The sequence below is a fragment of the Micropterus salmoides genome, unplaced genomic scaffold (genome assembly GCF_014851395.1).
Source record: "Micropterus salmoides isolate LMB-PRFRI ecotype aquatic unplaced genomic scaffold, ASM1485139v1 Ms_hic_scaffold_18, whole genome shotgun sequence".
Taxonomy (NCBI): Eukaryota; Metazoa; Chordata; class Actinopteri; order Centrarchiformes; family Centrarchidae; genus Micropterus; species Micropterus salmoides.
In genome coordinates this window covers 30,418,250-30,433,357 of record NW_024040928.1, presented here as the reverse complement: position 1 = coordinate 30,433,357, position 15,108 = coordinate 30,418,250, and the positions used below count along the sequence as shown (strand labels likewise).

General features: G+C 43.4%; 3 protein-coding genes across 4 annotated transcripts in view; 1 reads left to right on the top strand and 2 right to left on the bottom strand.

The window, feature by feature from the left end:
* Positions 1-1,438, top strand: part of LOC119909395 (cleavage and polyadenylation specificity factor subunit 3-like) — an 88,131-nt gene extending 86,693 nt beyond the window's left edge. For both annotated transcript variants that reach the window (XM_038727598.1, XM_038727597.1), the window contains exon 18: positions 1,093-1,438. In XM_038727598.1, the coding sequence (XP_038583526.1) occupies positions 1,093-1,233 (141 nt within the window). In that variant the 3' untranslated portion in view covers positions 1,234-1,438. The remainder of the gene's footprint in view (positions 1-1,092) is intronic.
* LOC119909371 (NACHT, LRR and PYD domains-containing protein 12-like) overlaps positions 1-15,108 on the bottom strand; it is a 216,718-nt gene that overhangs the window by 135,708 nt on the left and 65,902 nt on the right. The gene's annotated exons all lie outside the window — the stretch shown is intronic.
* Positions 2,912-14,102, bottom strand: adam17b (ADAM metallopeptidase domain 17b). The gene is made up of 18 exons (XM_038727594.1): positions 13,787-14,102; positions 12,411-12,543; positions 12,174-12,307; positions 11,998-12,086; positions 11,662-11,842; positions 11,419-11,549; positions 11,260-11,346; positions 11,069-11,179; positions 10,788-10,932; positions 10,614-10,705; positions 10,351-10,503; positions 10,060-10,259; positions 9,413-9,516; positions 9,191-9,325; positions 7,727-7,857; positions 7,473-7,640; positions 7,308-7,364; positions 2,912-6,652 (listed from the first exon to the last, which is right to left on the bottom strand). Exons 1-18 carry the CDS (start codon positions 13,875-13,877, stop codon positions 6,251-6,253), a joined length of 2,544 nt encoding a protein of 847 aa, XP_038583522.1. The 5' UTR covers positions 13,878-14,102; the 3' UTR covers positions 2,912-6,250.

The window sequence follows — 15,108 nt, the reverse complement described above, 5'->3', positions numbered from 1 at the left end:
GTGACAACTTCAAACCAATCCAATTAACGTTACATTTTTTTCTACCGTGGCAGTAAAAGTTTAGCTGGCTGATCTGAGCTTCCACGCTCTAAGCTGTCCTTAACATTTTATTGCCAGTTAACGTTACTGATCAGCTGACTCAACGTAACCCGCAAAGCCAAACCACAGGCTGGAGAATAAGTAGGCGACATGAAATTAATCTAACTATTTACACCACTGACGGGGGAAACGCGTCTCTCTGTGATTATGATCAGCTAAAAGCTAAAGCTATCAAACAACAGCTTTCATTTGTCGCTAAATTCTGACCAACTTAAGTTAATTACTGTCCAGCAGAAAACGGACAACTTCAGCAACGCTTTGAAAACATCTGTCCCACATTACAGCCTTCCATCTGGGAAAATCCACAACATCTGTGATTTCTGCCGTCAGCTGTTTGTATCTGTCCCGACTCCATCTGGCTTCATGGTATAAAGATCCACAGGCTGTCGGCTCTTTTGCTAAATAACACGTGTTCTCGTTCATTTGTCCAAATGTCACTTCTCTTCTTACTTCTATAAACCAGAAGACTATTCAGAGACTGTATATTGTTGTTATTATTATTATTATTATTATTATTATTCAGTCATCTTCTTCTTTGTACGTATTCAATGTAGTGACGGGCGTCTACGCTACTGGAATTATACAAGCAAAAGACAAAATACAGTGATCTACATGGCAGGGGGTGCCCGCGGTTATGTAGATAAAAAGTCTTTACACACCACTGAAAACATAGTTATGGATTTTATATTGCATTTCTGTCAATAGATCCTCAGAAATGTTACACACTGGACCTTTAAACCAAACTCCTTATTTAGGCACGATGACGTCCTCAAACGTCGCTTCGTCCAAAGATATTCTGTCAAAGAGGAGCAAAGAAACCAACCAACCATTTTAGAAAGGACAGAAAATGATTCATTTATGATCCAAAAAGTTGGGTGATTTATTTAAATACATGAATCGTTGTATCTGATCTGGTCACACCTGTTCCTCGCCGCCTCCACAACATCTGAAACGGTCACTGTCCTGACCCCTGACCTCTCTCTTGTCCTGCAGTCGGTGGCGTGCGCAGAGGACGAGACTCTGAGGGAGATGGTGGAGATTGCCGTCCACCGGCTCTATGACGCCCTCAGCCCCACCTGTGATGTCAGCAGCAGGGGGCGGCGGTCACCTGTCAGCGTCACCTGTGATGAGTGACCTGGACATTGATATGAAACATGCTTCTGTTTGCTTTCTTTTACAAAGACGAACAATTTCTGTGAAACCTGATTCCAAAGGAATCCCCTTCAGGAGGCGGACCAGACCAGCAGCCAGCAGCCGAGAGCTTTTGTGATTTACCAATGAAATGGACGTTGTGATAAAATAGATTTCATCATGAAAATAAATCTTTTTTCTAGTCAGAGTTTTTGTGGATTTGAGTCTGATTTGACGTTATTAGTGATTCTAAGTTGATGTTTTTGTTCACTGAGACGAACCGCTAAGTAGCACATCTCGATAGGTAGCATTTATCGACAGAACACCAACGTAATGTTTTATTATGTTGGTGTTTACTGTAAACAAATCCTGCTTTTAATTAAAGATCAATACTTACTACGGAGCTATGCAACTAATTATCATTTTTATAATTGATTAATCTGCTGGTTCTTTTTTCAGCTACTTGTTACAGCTGTTCAAGAAATTAATTTGAATTACAAGTTCTAAAATGACAGATCAAATAAAAACAGCTTCTGAGCTAAAACTGTCTCCTGATGAAAGCGGCGTTTTACAGTTAAAAGCTCTGGAAAAGTTTTCTTTGTCAAACGGGCTCCCACTTGTCCTGGAAAATTTTCCAGTCATATTAAAACACCTGGAAAAAAAGAGAAAATAAAACTCTGAATAATGAAAGTTGCATTATCCTCCAAAGGTAAATATTTTTCACTGTAGTTTAAATTAGGTTTAGATTAATGTTTTCTTCTCAACTTGTTTTAAACTGTTTACGGTTTGTTTCAGCTCTGCCTAGCAGTGTTGAGAAAGTTGGATAAGAATCAACAGGAAGCCGGGGTCAAAACAATAAATGGAGCTCAGCTGTAAGTGCATCAAAACACCAGCCAAATAATGACTAAAAGCACTTTTTGTAACAGTCACTCTGCATTTAGGCTCTGGAACACAAACTAAAGTTAAAGAGAATGCTGGGATTTGTCAGTAGGCAAAATATCAGGCTATTATACGCTCAGTTATTGCTGTTCAGGCAGCAGTGGTTAAATATAATTCATTATAAAAGCACAGAAAACAAAGGTTTTTTCCAAAAGAAACCAAATACAATGGCTAAACTACAAACAATAATATTAAAACACAGCATTGAAACAAGGCAAGATACATTTTTCATAACTTCTTCTCATTTATTAGATCAGTTATAGCCACAGACTGCACGTCTTTACAATCAGACTTTCACAGAGAGGACACAGCTAATGTTGTGACCGTGTTCACCAGCTTAGTTTAGCATGCTAACATAAGCTAAATTAGCAGTTAGTGCAAAGTAATGGCTGTTTTCCACCAACAGAAGTTATGTTACGTCCTTATTTAGTCGTCATGTTTACTAAAACGTCAACCGGTTTGGACCTCACAGGGTGGAAACAGTAACAACAGATAACTGCTGCTCTAAACAATAAAAGTTACAGAAAATCAAATCAATATATTAATACTATAAAATAAAGAAATATTGATCATACAGAACGATACAGTCCCATCAATAAGTGCAGTTTATAAAGTTTATCATTATTTCCTCATTCAAACCCAGATATATAAATCAAATTTAAAAATCCAACAGGTTTCTCTTTTTTTAGATGATAAAACACATCAGGACGTTCTAAAGAATCAGAAACAGACGACTCTCACATGGAAACAGTCAGTAAAACATTTTATTTTGAAACAAGTAAACACCTCAACATTAACAACATAAAACCAACACATAAACACCTTTAAACTAATTAATACTCACAACATGTTGAACAATTGATCATCTGCACGTAACCTCACAGCGAACAGGATTCTTTAATACACAAGATTAAAATACTGACTGTTGTTGTGCATTTGAATACCACAGAGGAAGAGAAGGCACGCGTCGTTCCAACTGTCGGTAAAAAAATATGAAGATATGAAGAACAGTCTGGCTTTATATAAAAAAAAAAGAACAACTGATTAAAATAAGCAAACCTGAGTTCCCAGTGAAACAAGTTAATTTCTTTAAATACCTCAGTTTTTAACAGAAGTTTGCTTTGTTTTTTGTTTGAAAAATGACTTAAATAATTAATCAATTAGAAAATAGTTAATTATCTGTTGATCTACTAATCAATTAATGCACCAATCATTAGTACAATTAAAATGGACTGTATTTGGCAGAAATTGACTTCCATAGAAAGATGATTTAAACACAAACTTACCACCATCACAGGTTTAAATACTAATTTATGTTTATTACACATCAGTAGACTCATTAGGTTTGAACAAGGCACTAACACTATCAGGGTTTGGAGTTCAATTCCCAGTGAGACACTCTGAAACGGAAACAATTTTTTACTAAAACAAATGACCAAAACTCTGGATGTTGTTGGTCGATATTTGAAGAGGTTTGTTTGTTTTAGGGGTGTTGGCACTTTTTAAAAGATGTTTCACAACAGGAAATGAAAAACTAAACTTCACAAAGCAGAAGAACCAAATGTCCGCCTTATTGTCCTAAATTTAAACCAGATCCGGGAGCGTCCTCACTGCTTTTAACCAAACTCCATTCAGATATATTCAGAGATTTTTTCTTAAACTGGATAATACATCATCATCATTTCTAACATGAACAAACATTTTGAAACAGAAAAAAAACCGTTGACATGAACTTCCTTATCAGGACTCAGTGTAACAGCTGTGTGACTGTTTGTTTCAGACTGTAAACACAAACAGATTGTTTACAGCAGCGCAGATCTGAACCAGATGGTTTCTGTTTAGTTCAGAGTCGAAGCGTTGAGACATTTTAAAACACTGGCTTTCAGTGCAGGTTATTTTCTCCCTTTGGTAAAACACAAACATATGAAATGAACTATTATTTAAAGGGAAAGCAGCTGAAGACATCAAATCTTTTTTTGGCATTTCTCGTTAAATGTTCATTGTCGTTGCATTAAATATTTCTAAAGCGGAGTGGTGATGGGGCAGTGGATAAGATACATGCCTTTGGTGTGACAGACCTGGGTTCAAATCCACTGTGAGACACAAATGTGTCCCTGAGCAAGACACTAAACCCCTCGTTGCTCCAGAGGCGTGTGACCTCTGACATGTACAGCAGCTGTAATTGTTGCTTTGGATAAAAGCGTCAGCTAAATGAATAAATGTAAAATACCTGAAGGTTCAATGTTTGGTTTCGATGCAGCACAGAAAGTTTTCAAAAGAGACAAAAAAGACAATGGGAAGTAAAAAAAAAACCACATAAACAAGAACAAACAAATGAATCCAATAAATATTTCCAGCTGTTTGATATTTGTTAATCACTGTAACTAGAGCTGCGTATCGTTTGAAACTTTCTGATACCAAAACTATTTGTTTCAATACATTCATCCTAAAAAACAGGCAGAAGTTTAACTGGAATCATTTCATCTAAACACCACCAGCTGTGTAACATCTGAACATCATCAGTTTTTAAAAATGGCTTGAATTATTCCAGACAGCTGTGTGGCGTTCAGGAGCTTAAATCGACGCGGGGCCGAAACTGAAGCGGAGCTCGGTTTCATAGTGCAAGACAACCTTATAGGCTCAAGGTTCAGGGCAGAAAGACAAGCAGGTCAGAAATTTATTATTTAACAACCTGACCAATAGGAGCACAGTGTTTGCTGATGACCAATAGGAGCACAGTGTTGGGTGATGACCAATAGGAGCACAGTATTAAGTGGCGTTGACCAAAAAGAGGAGGGACTGTCGGGTGAGTGTGATCCGGGTGAATAACTTGTTCTCACTTTCTTCAGTTACCTGATGAATGTTTGACTGAAAGTGAGAACAAGTGAGCGACAGCAGGAAACATCTGATCAGCGAGACCAGAACCAGAGTCTCACACGGGGGTCTGAGACCAGGATCTGAACTTCAAGCTTCAAGCTTCAAGAACAGAAACTGCAGAAGAACAGCGAGGACGGATCCTGCAGCTGAGGAGGGACAGGGTGAGATCTGAGAACAGTGCTGTGTCTCAATTCGGGTACTTCCTCTAGTATACTAACATGCAGTACACTGCGGACACTACGTACTTACTTGCTTAGTTGTCTCAAATCAAACACTGCTGTTTTGCACTAACCGGAAATAACTATCGCAAGATTGCACAATCCCTCCAGCACAGAGGCCTGCAGAGCTCCAAAATAACAGCCAGGCCAAAGTAAACACTCAGAATCGGGATTATTGCCAAGTCCAAACTTACAAGTAATTTGCTTTGGTATATTGGTGTTTATTTATTTTTTAAGTTTCACAAGCCAAGACTTTTCTGTACATCAAGAGCCAGATGTCTCTTCATTTAATTTAAACGTAAATGTAATGACAGAGTCTTCCAGCTGTGTTTTCCTCTGCCGTTGTTGCTGCGGCGGTCTGTGTGACGGCGGGAGCTGAGGGCTCTGTGAGCGGCTGGCCGGCCTCACGCTCCTCCCGCGGGTCACAGCAGGATTCCCCTGCTCATCAAATTCCAAAAACATTCAAGCACATTTTTAACCCGCCATCACTTTTCGTCAAACTGCCAATATTCGACATCTAAACGTTTGATTTCTCGCCTCAAAACTTGTCAGAAGTGGATTTAGTGATGAAATAGTGAACGTAAAAGCCGTTCTGTTGTTGGCCTCTCCCTCTGCTGCTTCCCGCTTCTCCCGTGTTGTTGGTCCCGCCCCTTGCGCTACGTAGCTAAAATGGCGGTCGGTGAGAAGTGTCCACCGGTCCGCACTCAACTTTTTGGCCGTCATGAGTTCACCATCCAGGTACTCGCAGTGCACTGCATGCGGCCGTACGTCTCAGCGTGAACACATTTAAATAGTGAGTATGGAAGTGTGCAAATTGAGACACAGCAGAGGATCAGACTCTTTCACATACCTGAACCTGGTCTCACCGTGACGCTTCATCAGGTGGATCAACACGAGTCCAGTTCAGAGCTGGTTGAAAACAAAGCCTCCTCTCTGGAGACTCCACCTGGTACCTGGTCTCTGCAGGTGCAGCCAGGTGGGTCCCCTCAGCACTGCGTCTCCTTGGTGTCGATCTGATGTTGTCTCTGCAGTCTGACCAGCGTCGCCTTCCCCCTGCGACTCGTCACGCTGTTCTCCGTCAGGTCCTCGAAGGAGCGCTGAGTCGACCCCGCCGGCCGGCCGAACGCCTCCTCCAGGGCCTCCTGGTCCAGGTGAGAGTCGAAGCTGGAGTCCTCCTGGATGGTGGCCATGCGGGGGCTGTCCAGAGGGGGGTGGACGGGGCCGGGAGCAGGAGCGGGGCCGGGGACTGAGACCGGAGGGGAGCTGGTCTGTTGGGGACCAGGCGGCTGGAAAGGCGGCCCGGCCGAGGTGACGGCGGGGGCGGGGAAAGTTGGAGGTTTGAAGATCCGAACAGACGCAGACTCCAGGCTGCTCAGGAACTCAGCATTCTGGGAAATAAACAGTCACAGTCAAAGTGTGTTAAACAGCTGTTACTATCGACTGCCAGTTAATTTCTTTAATCCTTGTTTATAAAATATCAGAAACATATTCATCTGTTTACTTTATCACTATTACATCAACTACTGACTGATTCTTGTTCAGCAGCTGATTTTCTCTTGTGTCCTTGAACGCATCATCAGGGCTGGACGATTTGGCCTAAAATCAAAATCACCCTTAATTAAATATTTTACCTCGATTACGATTAATGAACGATTATTTTGTTTGTCCTGTAAACATGCTCAGCTATTAAAGGCGGGATTTATTTTATTTATTTTATTCACGAATGTCAAAAATGTATCTAAATGTTAACTGATGTTGTTTTTAAGGGGAAAGTACATGAACACACACAGTCGGGGAAAACTAAATATATAGGATCTGAATAACTTTTCAGTTAATTGTCCAGCCGTACTTGAACGTATCATCACCAGTGAGTCTTTAATAACTGCCGGCTCACAGCTGAGAAGTCGACTGATTTCCTCTCTGCAGGCTGATTCGCTCAAACATTCAAAACTAAAAGGTACAGCAGCTTTAAGTTTAAAGGATCAAGATATGATTACTCATCAGTACTGCTGTGTATCCATTAATATATATAAATAAACTCACGCTGGGGAAGAACAAGGACTTGGTGGTCTGTTCGTATCGCTGATCGAGCCTTTTGTCCTGAAAGAACAAAGAGAGAAAACTTTAAGTCACAGACTGAATTAATGCCATTGCAGTGGAGACGATCAGCAGTCAGAGCTGCTGGGACAACGACAAAGTGAGACCCACCACACAGTGGACCAGGATGCTGAAGGGGATCCAGAACAGGAGCGAGAAGGCCACCACCGAGCCCACGATGTTGTCAGCCAGGAACTTCCCGAACGTGTTGATGTCCAGTTTGTCGATGAAGTCCCACAGACGCTCCACCACGTCCTGGACCTGCTTCATGCACTTCCCCTGCAGAGGAGACAACAGCGTGCGAAAACGTTCAACGTGAAGCTTTACGTCTGTGTTTCAGACGGCAGGAGGAGCGAAGGACTCACCGCGCCGTCGCAGAAGCCCACGGTGCAGGGTTTGCCTTTACGCAGGAACAGGAAGTTGCCCGTTTGGTTCTGGTAGGGGGCGCAGACGCCGCCGCTGCTCCGGCAGCAGACCTTACAAGACGCGTTGGTTTCTACACAGAAGAAGAAGAAAGAAACCGCTTTGCTGCAGCTGTAAGCCAGATCTGCCCCCCTTTTTATTTAGTTCAGTTTTTATTTAAAGGTGCCGTAGAATAGAAAACTGTATTTAATTTGGTATAGCTGAATAAAAAGAGTTCAGAACATGAAATATACTGTGAGACTCATGAGAAACAGGCGCTAGATGTTACGTAACATCTGGGATGTTTAATGTTTACACTCCAACTTTACAGAAACCCGTCCAGGTTCCAGAGAAAACGTTCACGAGCTCACAGAGCTGGAGGTTGTTCAGTGTCCCACATGTCCTCTGGCTGCTCTGCCAGGTGGACAGATAGCTTTACTTGTTGCTAACCGCTAGCTGCTGCTAACAGTAGCTGCTGTTATCTGCTGGCTCTGAACCAGCGGTCCAAATCCTCTGTAGTAACGTTAGAGCTGTAAATACCAAAACCCCCTCTGAGCACCGAGCTTCCGGTCCGGGCAGAATCAGCAACAGGACGGCTAGCTGCACGGCTAACTGAGCAGCTAGCGCCAGCTGCTGTTAGCAGTAGTTAGCGGCTAAAGTAACTGGTAACATAAAAACTGTAAATCACCAAAAGTGGAGGCAGAGCAGCCGCAGGACGTCAGAGGGAAAACCAGACAATGTTTTCTCCGTAAAATCTGATCCAGTTTCAGTAAAACCAGAGAATAAAGTTATAAAGTTTTGCTTTTGTACATTGATCAGCGAGAGCTAGTCTCACAAAGCCAGAACTATCTCCACATTGATTTAGCGCTGTGTAAGCTATGTCCTGCCCCTTGGGAGGCTTCCTGGGAGTTGGCCAATCAGAAGCAAGTGGGTTTTTAGGGAGGGGGGTCTTAAAGAGACAGGAGCTAAAACTACGTGTTCAGAAAGACGACCTTTAAAATGTTTACCTGAAAAGTGAATCTAACAACCTTTTAATATGATTTAGCAAGTTGTCATATTTAGCTAGATTTCTTTCAGAATAACCATTTCATCTGTGGCTCAAAGCGTGTTGGAGAGGAAATGTTTGTAGTAGCTGAATGTCGGCGGCTGTGACCTGACGTTAGGTTGTGGTCTGAATGGACCGGTCCCTGAGATATAATGTTAGCACTGAGCTAACAGCAGCTACATGTTGCCTCCGACTGTCAGCAGAGCAGCAGCTCAGCTTTTAGTTTCTGACAAAGGTCGATCTGTCAGTTTGACTTGCAGCTACATAAACAGTCCAGATGTTTCCGCTGAGTGTGACAGTGTTTTTGTGAACCTGTGTTTTCTAACTCTGTTCTCATGAACGAGCTTTTCTCTCTGTATCTGTGAGTGTTGAAGTCTCGTACCGTTGCAGGCGCAGGGCTGCAGCTTCAGGACGGCTTGACAGAAGGGAATACACTCTCCGTTCAGACACTCGCCGCTGTCCAGACACACCGTTTTATCCGGCGCGTTCTCTGGAGGAGGACACTCGCTGCTGTTTCCTGTCAACACAAACACACAGCAGGCGGCTCATTCAGCGCCTCCACACGGCGGGTGACACTCACAGACCTCTGAACCGGCCGGCTCACCTGTGCAGTACGAGTGTCCTTTACAGGTGGCGTCGATGGGCTCCTGGCAGACCTTATGTTCAGACTCGAACCTGCAGTTTTTACAGCACGCACTGTTCCTGTCACTGAACACAGAGAGAGGACGGCTTCGTGTTACAGAACGTAAGAACCTGCAGTCTGTCCAGTTCAGGAGACATGAAGACCAAAACGATCTAGTCTAGTACAGGAGTCAGAAAGTAAGTTTGGCATCTGGCTTATTTTTTTAGGACGATTTAAGGTGCTTGTCAGTCAGTAGAGTACAGCCTAAAGGTCGTGTGTTTGATCCCTACATTGACTGAATTTTATCGTCTTCAACAAATTAATCATGAAGAGACTGTTTCACGTGCTCACAATAAAGAAAGTGCTGGAATGTTTGCATCCGGGCGATTGGTCCACTCCTGTCCTCTGCCTGGAGAAGCTGGGAAATGAACATAAGCGTCCACTGATGTTGATGTGTGTGGACCAATCGCGGTGACACTCCAGCACTTGGTTTGTTGGTTTATATTATCGCCTGACTGAACACACAACCCTTACATTGAGAACCCTGTCCTCTACCACCCGAGGAGCGGTGATAGGGAATAGTGGATAAGACGCATGCCTCTCGTGTGGGAGGTTCGGGTTCCTCTGACCTGCACTGAGCTTCTGCTTTCAGCCTGCAGTCGGTGGTGCAGCAGAGATCCGAGTTGATGTGCAGCAGCCCCGGGTCGCACTCCTCGCCCTGCTCCACCCGGGAGTTTCCGCACACGTTGATGTTCCTCTCCTTGAAGCAGGACGGCGCCTTGGACCTCAGGCGCTTCACGATGGAGCGTTTGCTGCAGTTGGAGAACATCTGGACAAACAGGAGAGACCGGATTCATCAGTGAACGGGGGAAACCCCTGAGCACCAGCGGCGGCGGCGGCGGCGAGGGCGGAGCCGGCACCTTGTTGTTGACGTGGTCTCCGCTCACGGCGATGGGGTACATGACGTATTTGCCTCCCTGGTCCTCTTGGGGGGCGCAGTACGGGATGTTGTCGGGGTCGTGTTCTGCTCCGAAGTTGTGCCCGAGCTCGTGAGTCGTCACAAGGTCAGCTTCCTGCCGGGACGGCAACGAACGGATCATTATCTCCTCGCCACGCCCGGGACAAACATTAATACCTGCTTCTAGTACCTCCACCTCAAAAAGAAAGTTCTTTATGTACTAACCTTAGTCAGGATGGTCTTCCCGTAGTTCTTGGTGCTGGTCAGACCCGTGTTGAGGTAGATCGCTCTCGGCTCGTTGGTAGACGACGGACAGGCTTGAGAACAAAGACAGCAATCGTTAATTGTTTCTGGTGTTTGAAGGAGATCAGGGTCCGAGATGAGTCGGCGGGACTTTACCTTTGGAGCAGAGCCCCCCGGGGATGTCCGGCTTGGACGGGGCGACGTAGGCCAGACCCAGAGTGCCCTCGTCGAAGTCCTGGTAAGTGAAGAGGTGCGCCAGGCAGACGTTGGAGGCTTTATCTGCGATGTCGACGCTGAACTGCTGCAGGGACACGAGACAGCAGAGATCTCAGAGCGCTGACTTCGATCACCTGAGGACATGTACCAGCCTCCCTCTGAGACCCTGAAGGCTGGAGGTCTCCTGTAATCTTGTTATGGTTGTAAGTTAAAACTTTTACCTCCAGCAGCTTCTTGACATCCCAGACGTCTCGACCCTCCACCGGACTTCCTTCCATGTTGAAGTGGTTTCTTCCTGAAGCCACCGGGGTCGGACTCTTCTCTATGATGATCTGAGCGGAGGCGAGCAGCGTTTCAGTGTCACACACCTGGTCTAAATGTGGTATTAGAAGAAGAGTGTAGCTGTCCTCACCTGCTGGATCTGAACCCCGTAACCCGAGAACTCATCGTCCCACGACGTGTTTCTGTAGATGTCGTCCACCCGATCGATCAGTTCGATCTGGAAACAGACGGGCGGTGAGCGAGATCGTGGCCACGGAGGATAAATGAGAGCTGTGGACTGAGTACTGACCAGGTAGTTGAGGGTGGTGCTCTCCTCCTCGCGGCCCATGTGTTTGAAGAAGCGATGGTCGGCCACCAGCAGCAGAGGACAGGTGTTCTTCAGGTGATCGTGGAGCTGACGCTTCCCTCTGGCCACGGACTCTGAGCAGGTGAAGACACAAACGCACAGTCAGCGCTACGACCACCACCAGAGGGCACCACACAGTTCATTAGGCCAGTTTTTCCAGTTCTTCTTCTGTTAAGATCTGCTTACCTTCTTCCTCTTGCTCCCCCAACATGGCCGTCTTCACACCGTCGGGGAGGAGGTGGCCGGGGTCAGAGGTCACGTAGCCGCAGACTGAAGGCTGGTGCAGTCGGCTGAGGTTCCTGATGTCCTCTGAGCGGTAGACCAGCAGACGACCATCAGGGGGCGCCGACGTGAACCTCCACAGAGGCTGAACACAGCGGAGAGAAGAAGAGCGGGATTAGATGTGGGTGTTACAGACTTTATTGTCAGAGCACAACATGCTGTAAAGTCTGTTCTTTTGCATCATGTGATCTTGACTTATTCCCGGACATTTCCCCGATGAAGACTTGTGTTCATGTTCACCTCGATGTTGTACTCGGCCTCGTCGGTCAGGATGTGAGCCGAGAACTCGTTGTCGTCTATGTGAGCCTGGACCCGAGAGTTTTCCTCCCCTGGAACAGATACAGAAACACAGATAAAGAAACCCTCTCTGTCGTCGTCTCCCTGAAGATCTTTGCTTCCGGACGGATCAGAGTTACCGACAACGTGTCCGGTGAAGTAGTTGTGTCTGTCCACCGGGTAGCTTCGCTCTCGGCCGTCCTCGTCCACGACGACGGCCCTGAAGTCCTCCGTGAACAGCTGGTCGTTGGTCCTCAGGTACAGTCTGAAGTGCCTACACATGCGATTTACGTCCACACAGATGAGAACAGCACAAGGACACCAATGACAGCGCATTATTTAGCAGCGCCTGAACTGAACAGGAAGTGGACTCTGACCTCTGCAGGGCGTCGAAGCTGAGCAGCTTCTCCACGTGAGTTTCAGTTTGGACGTCGCGGCGGCGGACGGAGTGAGCCTGCAGGCTGGAGAGAGGCAGCACGTCGAAGTCGTCCAGCATCGACCTGAGAGACGCTGCAGAGGGAACACAAGTCTCCTGTGTTTATGGAAGATTTTGACTCAGTGTCTCACAATTCTGACTTTAAAAGTCAAAAATCACTTTATATAATTATCACTTATCTTTTTTTTTTTTTTTTTTTTACAGAGAATTAGATATGAGATGTAAGCAAGTAAGCTAGATTGTAAGTATGTATTAAGATATGAGATATTAAACCAACATATGGACTTACAATCTAAATTATTTGACTCAGTATCTCCCAATTATGAGTTTGAAAGTCACATTTTGATTTATAATCTCATTATTTTGACTCAACAAGTCAAAATATTTGATTGATTAAATCACGGTTTTGAGATATTTCATAATATTGACTAATCAAAATCAAACGTTTACATCCTATGTCCTAATTGCTCACATATATGACATACTACCTCATAATTTTGATTTACAAAGTCAAACCTTTGACTTACTGTCCCTAAAAGTTGAGGAAAGATATGAGATAATGAGATAGCTATGAGTTGTAAGGCTATAACAAAGATAGATTGTAAGTAGTAAAATGACAAATTTTGATTTATAATCTCATGATTTTACCTCATTGATTGGTTAAATCACAGTTATGAGATGCTATTACAATGACTTGCAAAATCAAACATCACTTTTACATTGTTCAGAGGTATATGTGATATAGTATCTCATGATCTTAACTTAGATACATCAGATAGGTATGAGTTATAAGACCGTAAGAAAGAAAGATAAATGGTAGGTAGTAAGATGAGAGAGTCAAAATTTTGATATATTGTCTCAATTATTTGACTTAGTATCTCACAATTATGAGTTTAAAAGTCAAAAAGCCTCCACAGTCCAGATCTCAATCCAGTAGAGCACCTTTGGGATGTGGTCGACGTGCAGCCGACAAAATCTGCTGCAACTGTTGATTTATAATCTCATAATTTTGACTCAACAAGTCAAACTTTTTATTTATTACATTATGGTTATGAGATGCTAATACATAGGGCTTAAAAACTTTTACTACATGTCGTAATTATGACTTTAAAACTCACATATGTGACATATTATCTCATTATTTTGATTTACCAGGACAATTTTTATATTTATGATTCGCAGCTTTTAATCAGATTTTTGTATTTCGGCGGGTTTGAGCTTCCATACATTCAGCATTAACTGAAGTCCGGCTTGTTGCTTCAGCTTTGAAACATAAAAGCAGACATTTAAATAAACCTTCACGGTTTAAACACTTACTGTAATGTTGCTCTTCTGTGTCTGCGGGCGGAGACACGGCTGCTTCCGTTAAAACCATAACAACAGTGATAAAAGTGACTTCTTGTCTCATGTTTGATGGATGTTTAATCTGCAGGATGGAAAAAGATCGTCCGTTTAAAGTCTCCGCGCATCAGATTTTACACTCTCGCTACAGTTTGGATGAAAAACCGGAGTTTAAAAACTCTTTTCTGGAGAAAAGTTGAGTGAATCTCGTCCAGATGAAGTTTTTTTGTTTAAAAACTGTCAGAAAGAAACGCGTCAAGCCCGAAAAAACCAGGAAGACAGAGAGCAGCCGAGTCAAGCTGGACGGAACTAGCAGAGGCGGGCCGGAAGTGCGGCTCACTGCCTTCACAATAAAAGCAGAACGTTTAGCGAAAAGGTTAAAACATTCTTGGAGATGATCTGTGTTCTTGTTCTTGAGAAGAATCCAGGAGCGACAGGGCTGAAACCAGGAGGTCAAACACAAATAATATAGATGAGATCAATAAATAATTAAAAATAGGGAGTAAATATTGTGTCCAAATGCATGAAGATGAGTCCCGTAATGCTTCGAACCCCCCTCTAAAAACAAAAATGATAAAAAGAAGAATACACATAATATCGCTAATGTTCATGACAATGACAATTTAGAGACAACTTCTTGCTGTGCTGTAGATAAGACTTTATTTTGAAAATCCTACTTCGTGTCGTGCTGTTGTTGTCGCGAGCTTGAGTCAAACACGCTGGACTTCACAAAGCTCCTGAACAAAAAACTACAAATCTGTAATGTGACATGATTTTATCTTTTACAGTGTCTGTTTTAAATGTTTCAAAATGAACCACAAACTCAACGAGGTGAAAGTAAAACGCGTCTCTGTCCTTCATCTTATGTAAGAGAATAAACACAGAGACATCTGGCAGCTCTATTTATAACATCTGATCTCATCCAGATCCGCTTTTACTGCAACAGATTCACTACCGGAACAACTAAAACACTGAGAATCATAAGAAACTGTCCTTTAAAAAATAATGCACAACAGGAGTCTGATCACTGGAAACCTGTTTTTAATTTTAATAACAATAGTCCTGTAGAAATCAGGTGTTCCTGTAACAACACATATAAACACAAAACATTCAGTGTAGTGAAAACAAACTCATTCAGTATAATGAAGCTGTTCATTCAAACGTTGATGTAGTTCACAGAATTTACTGGCTTTAAGAGGTGAAGTCAAATTATTATTTTGACTGTATTATATTATTTATTGAATTCCTGAATATTAGTAAGATTGTGTTTGTTCCTTTAATCATTTAAATGTTTTATT

What these genes read in the sequence shown, in the direction of transcription:
- adam17b (XM_038727594.1), bottom strand. Translation starts at nt 13,877, where the DNA reads ATGAGACAAGAAGTCACTTTTATCACTGTTGTTATGGTTTTAACGGAA. An exon ending in GCACCACCCTCAACTACCTG is followed by an intron (nt 11,347 to 11,418) that starts GTCAGTACTCAG and finishes GTCTGTTTCCAG; the next exon opens with ATCGAACTGATCGATCGGGT. An exon ending in TGGGCTTCTGCGACGGCGCG is followed by an intron (nt 7,641 to 7,726) that starts GTGAGTCCTTCG and finishes TCTCCTCTGCAG; the next exon opens with GGGAAGTGCATGAAGCAGGT.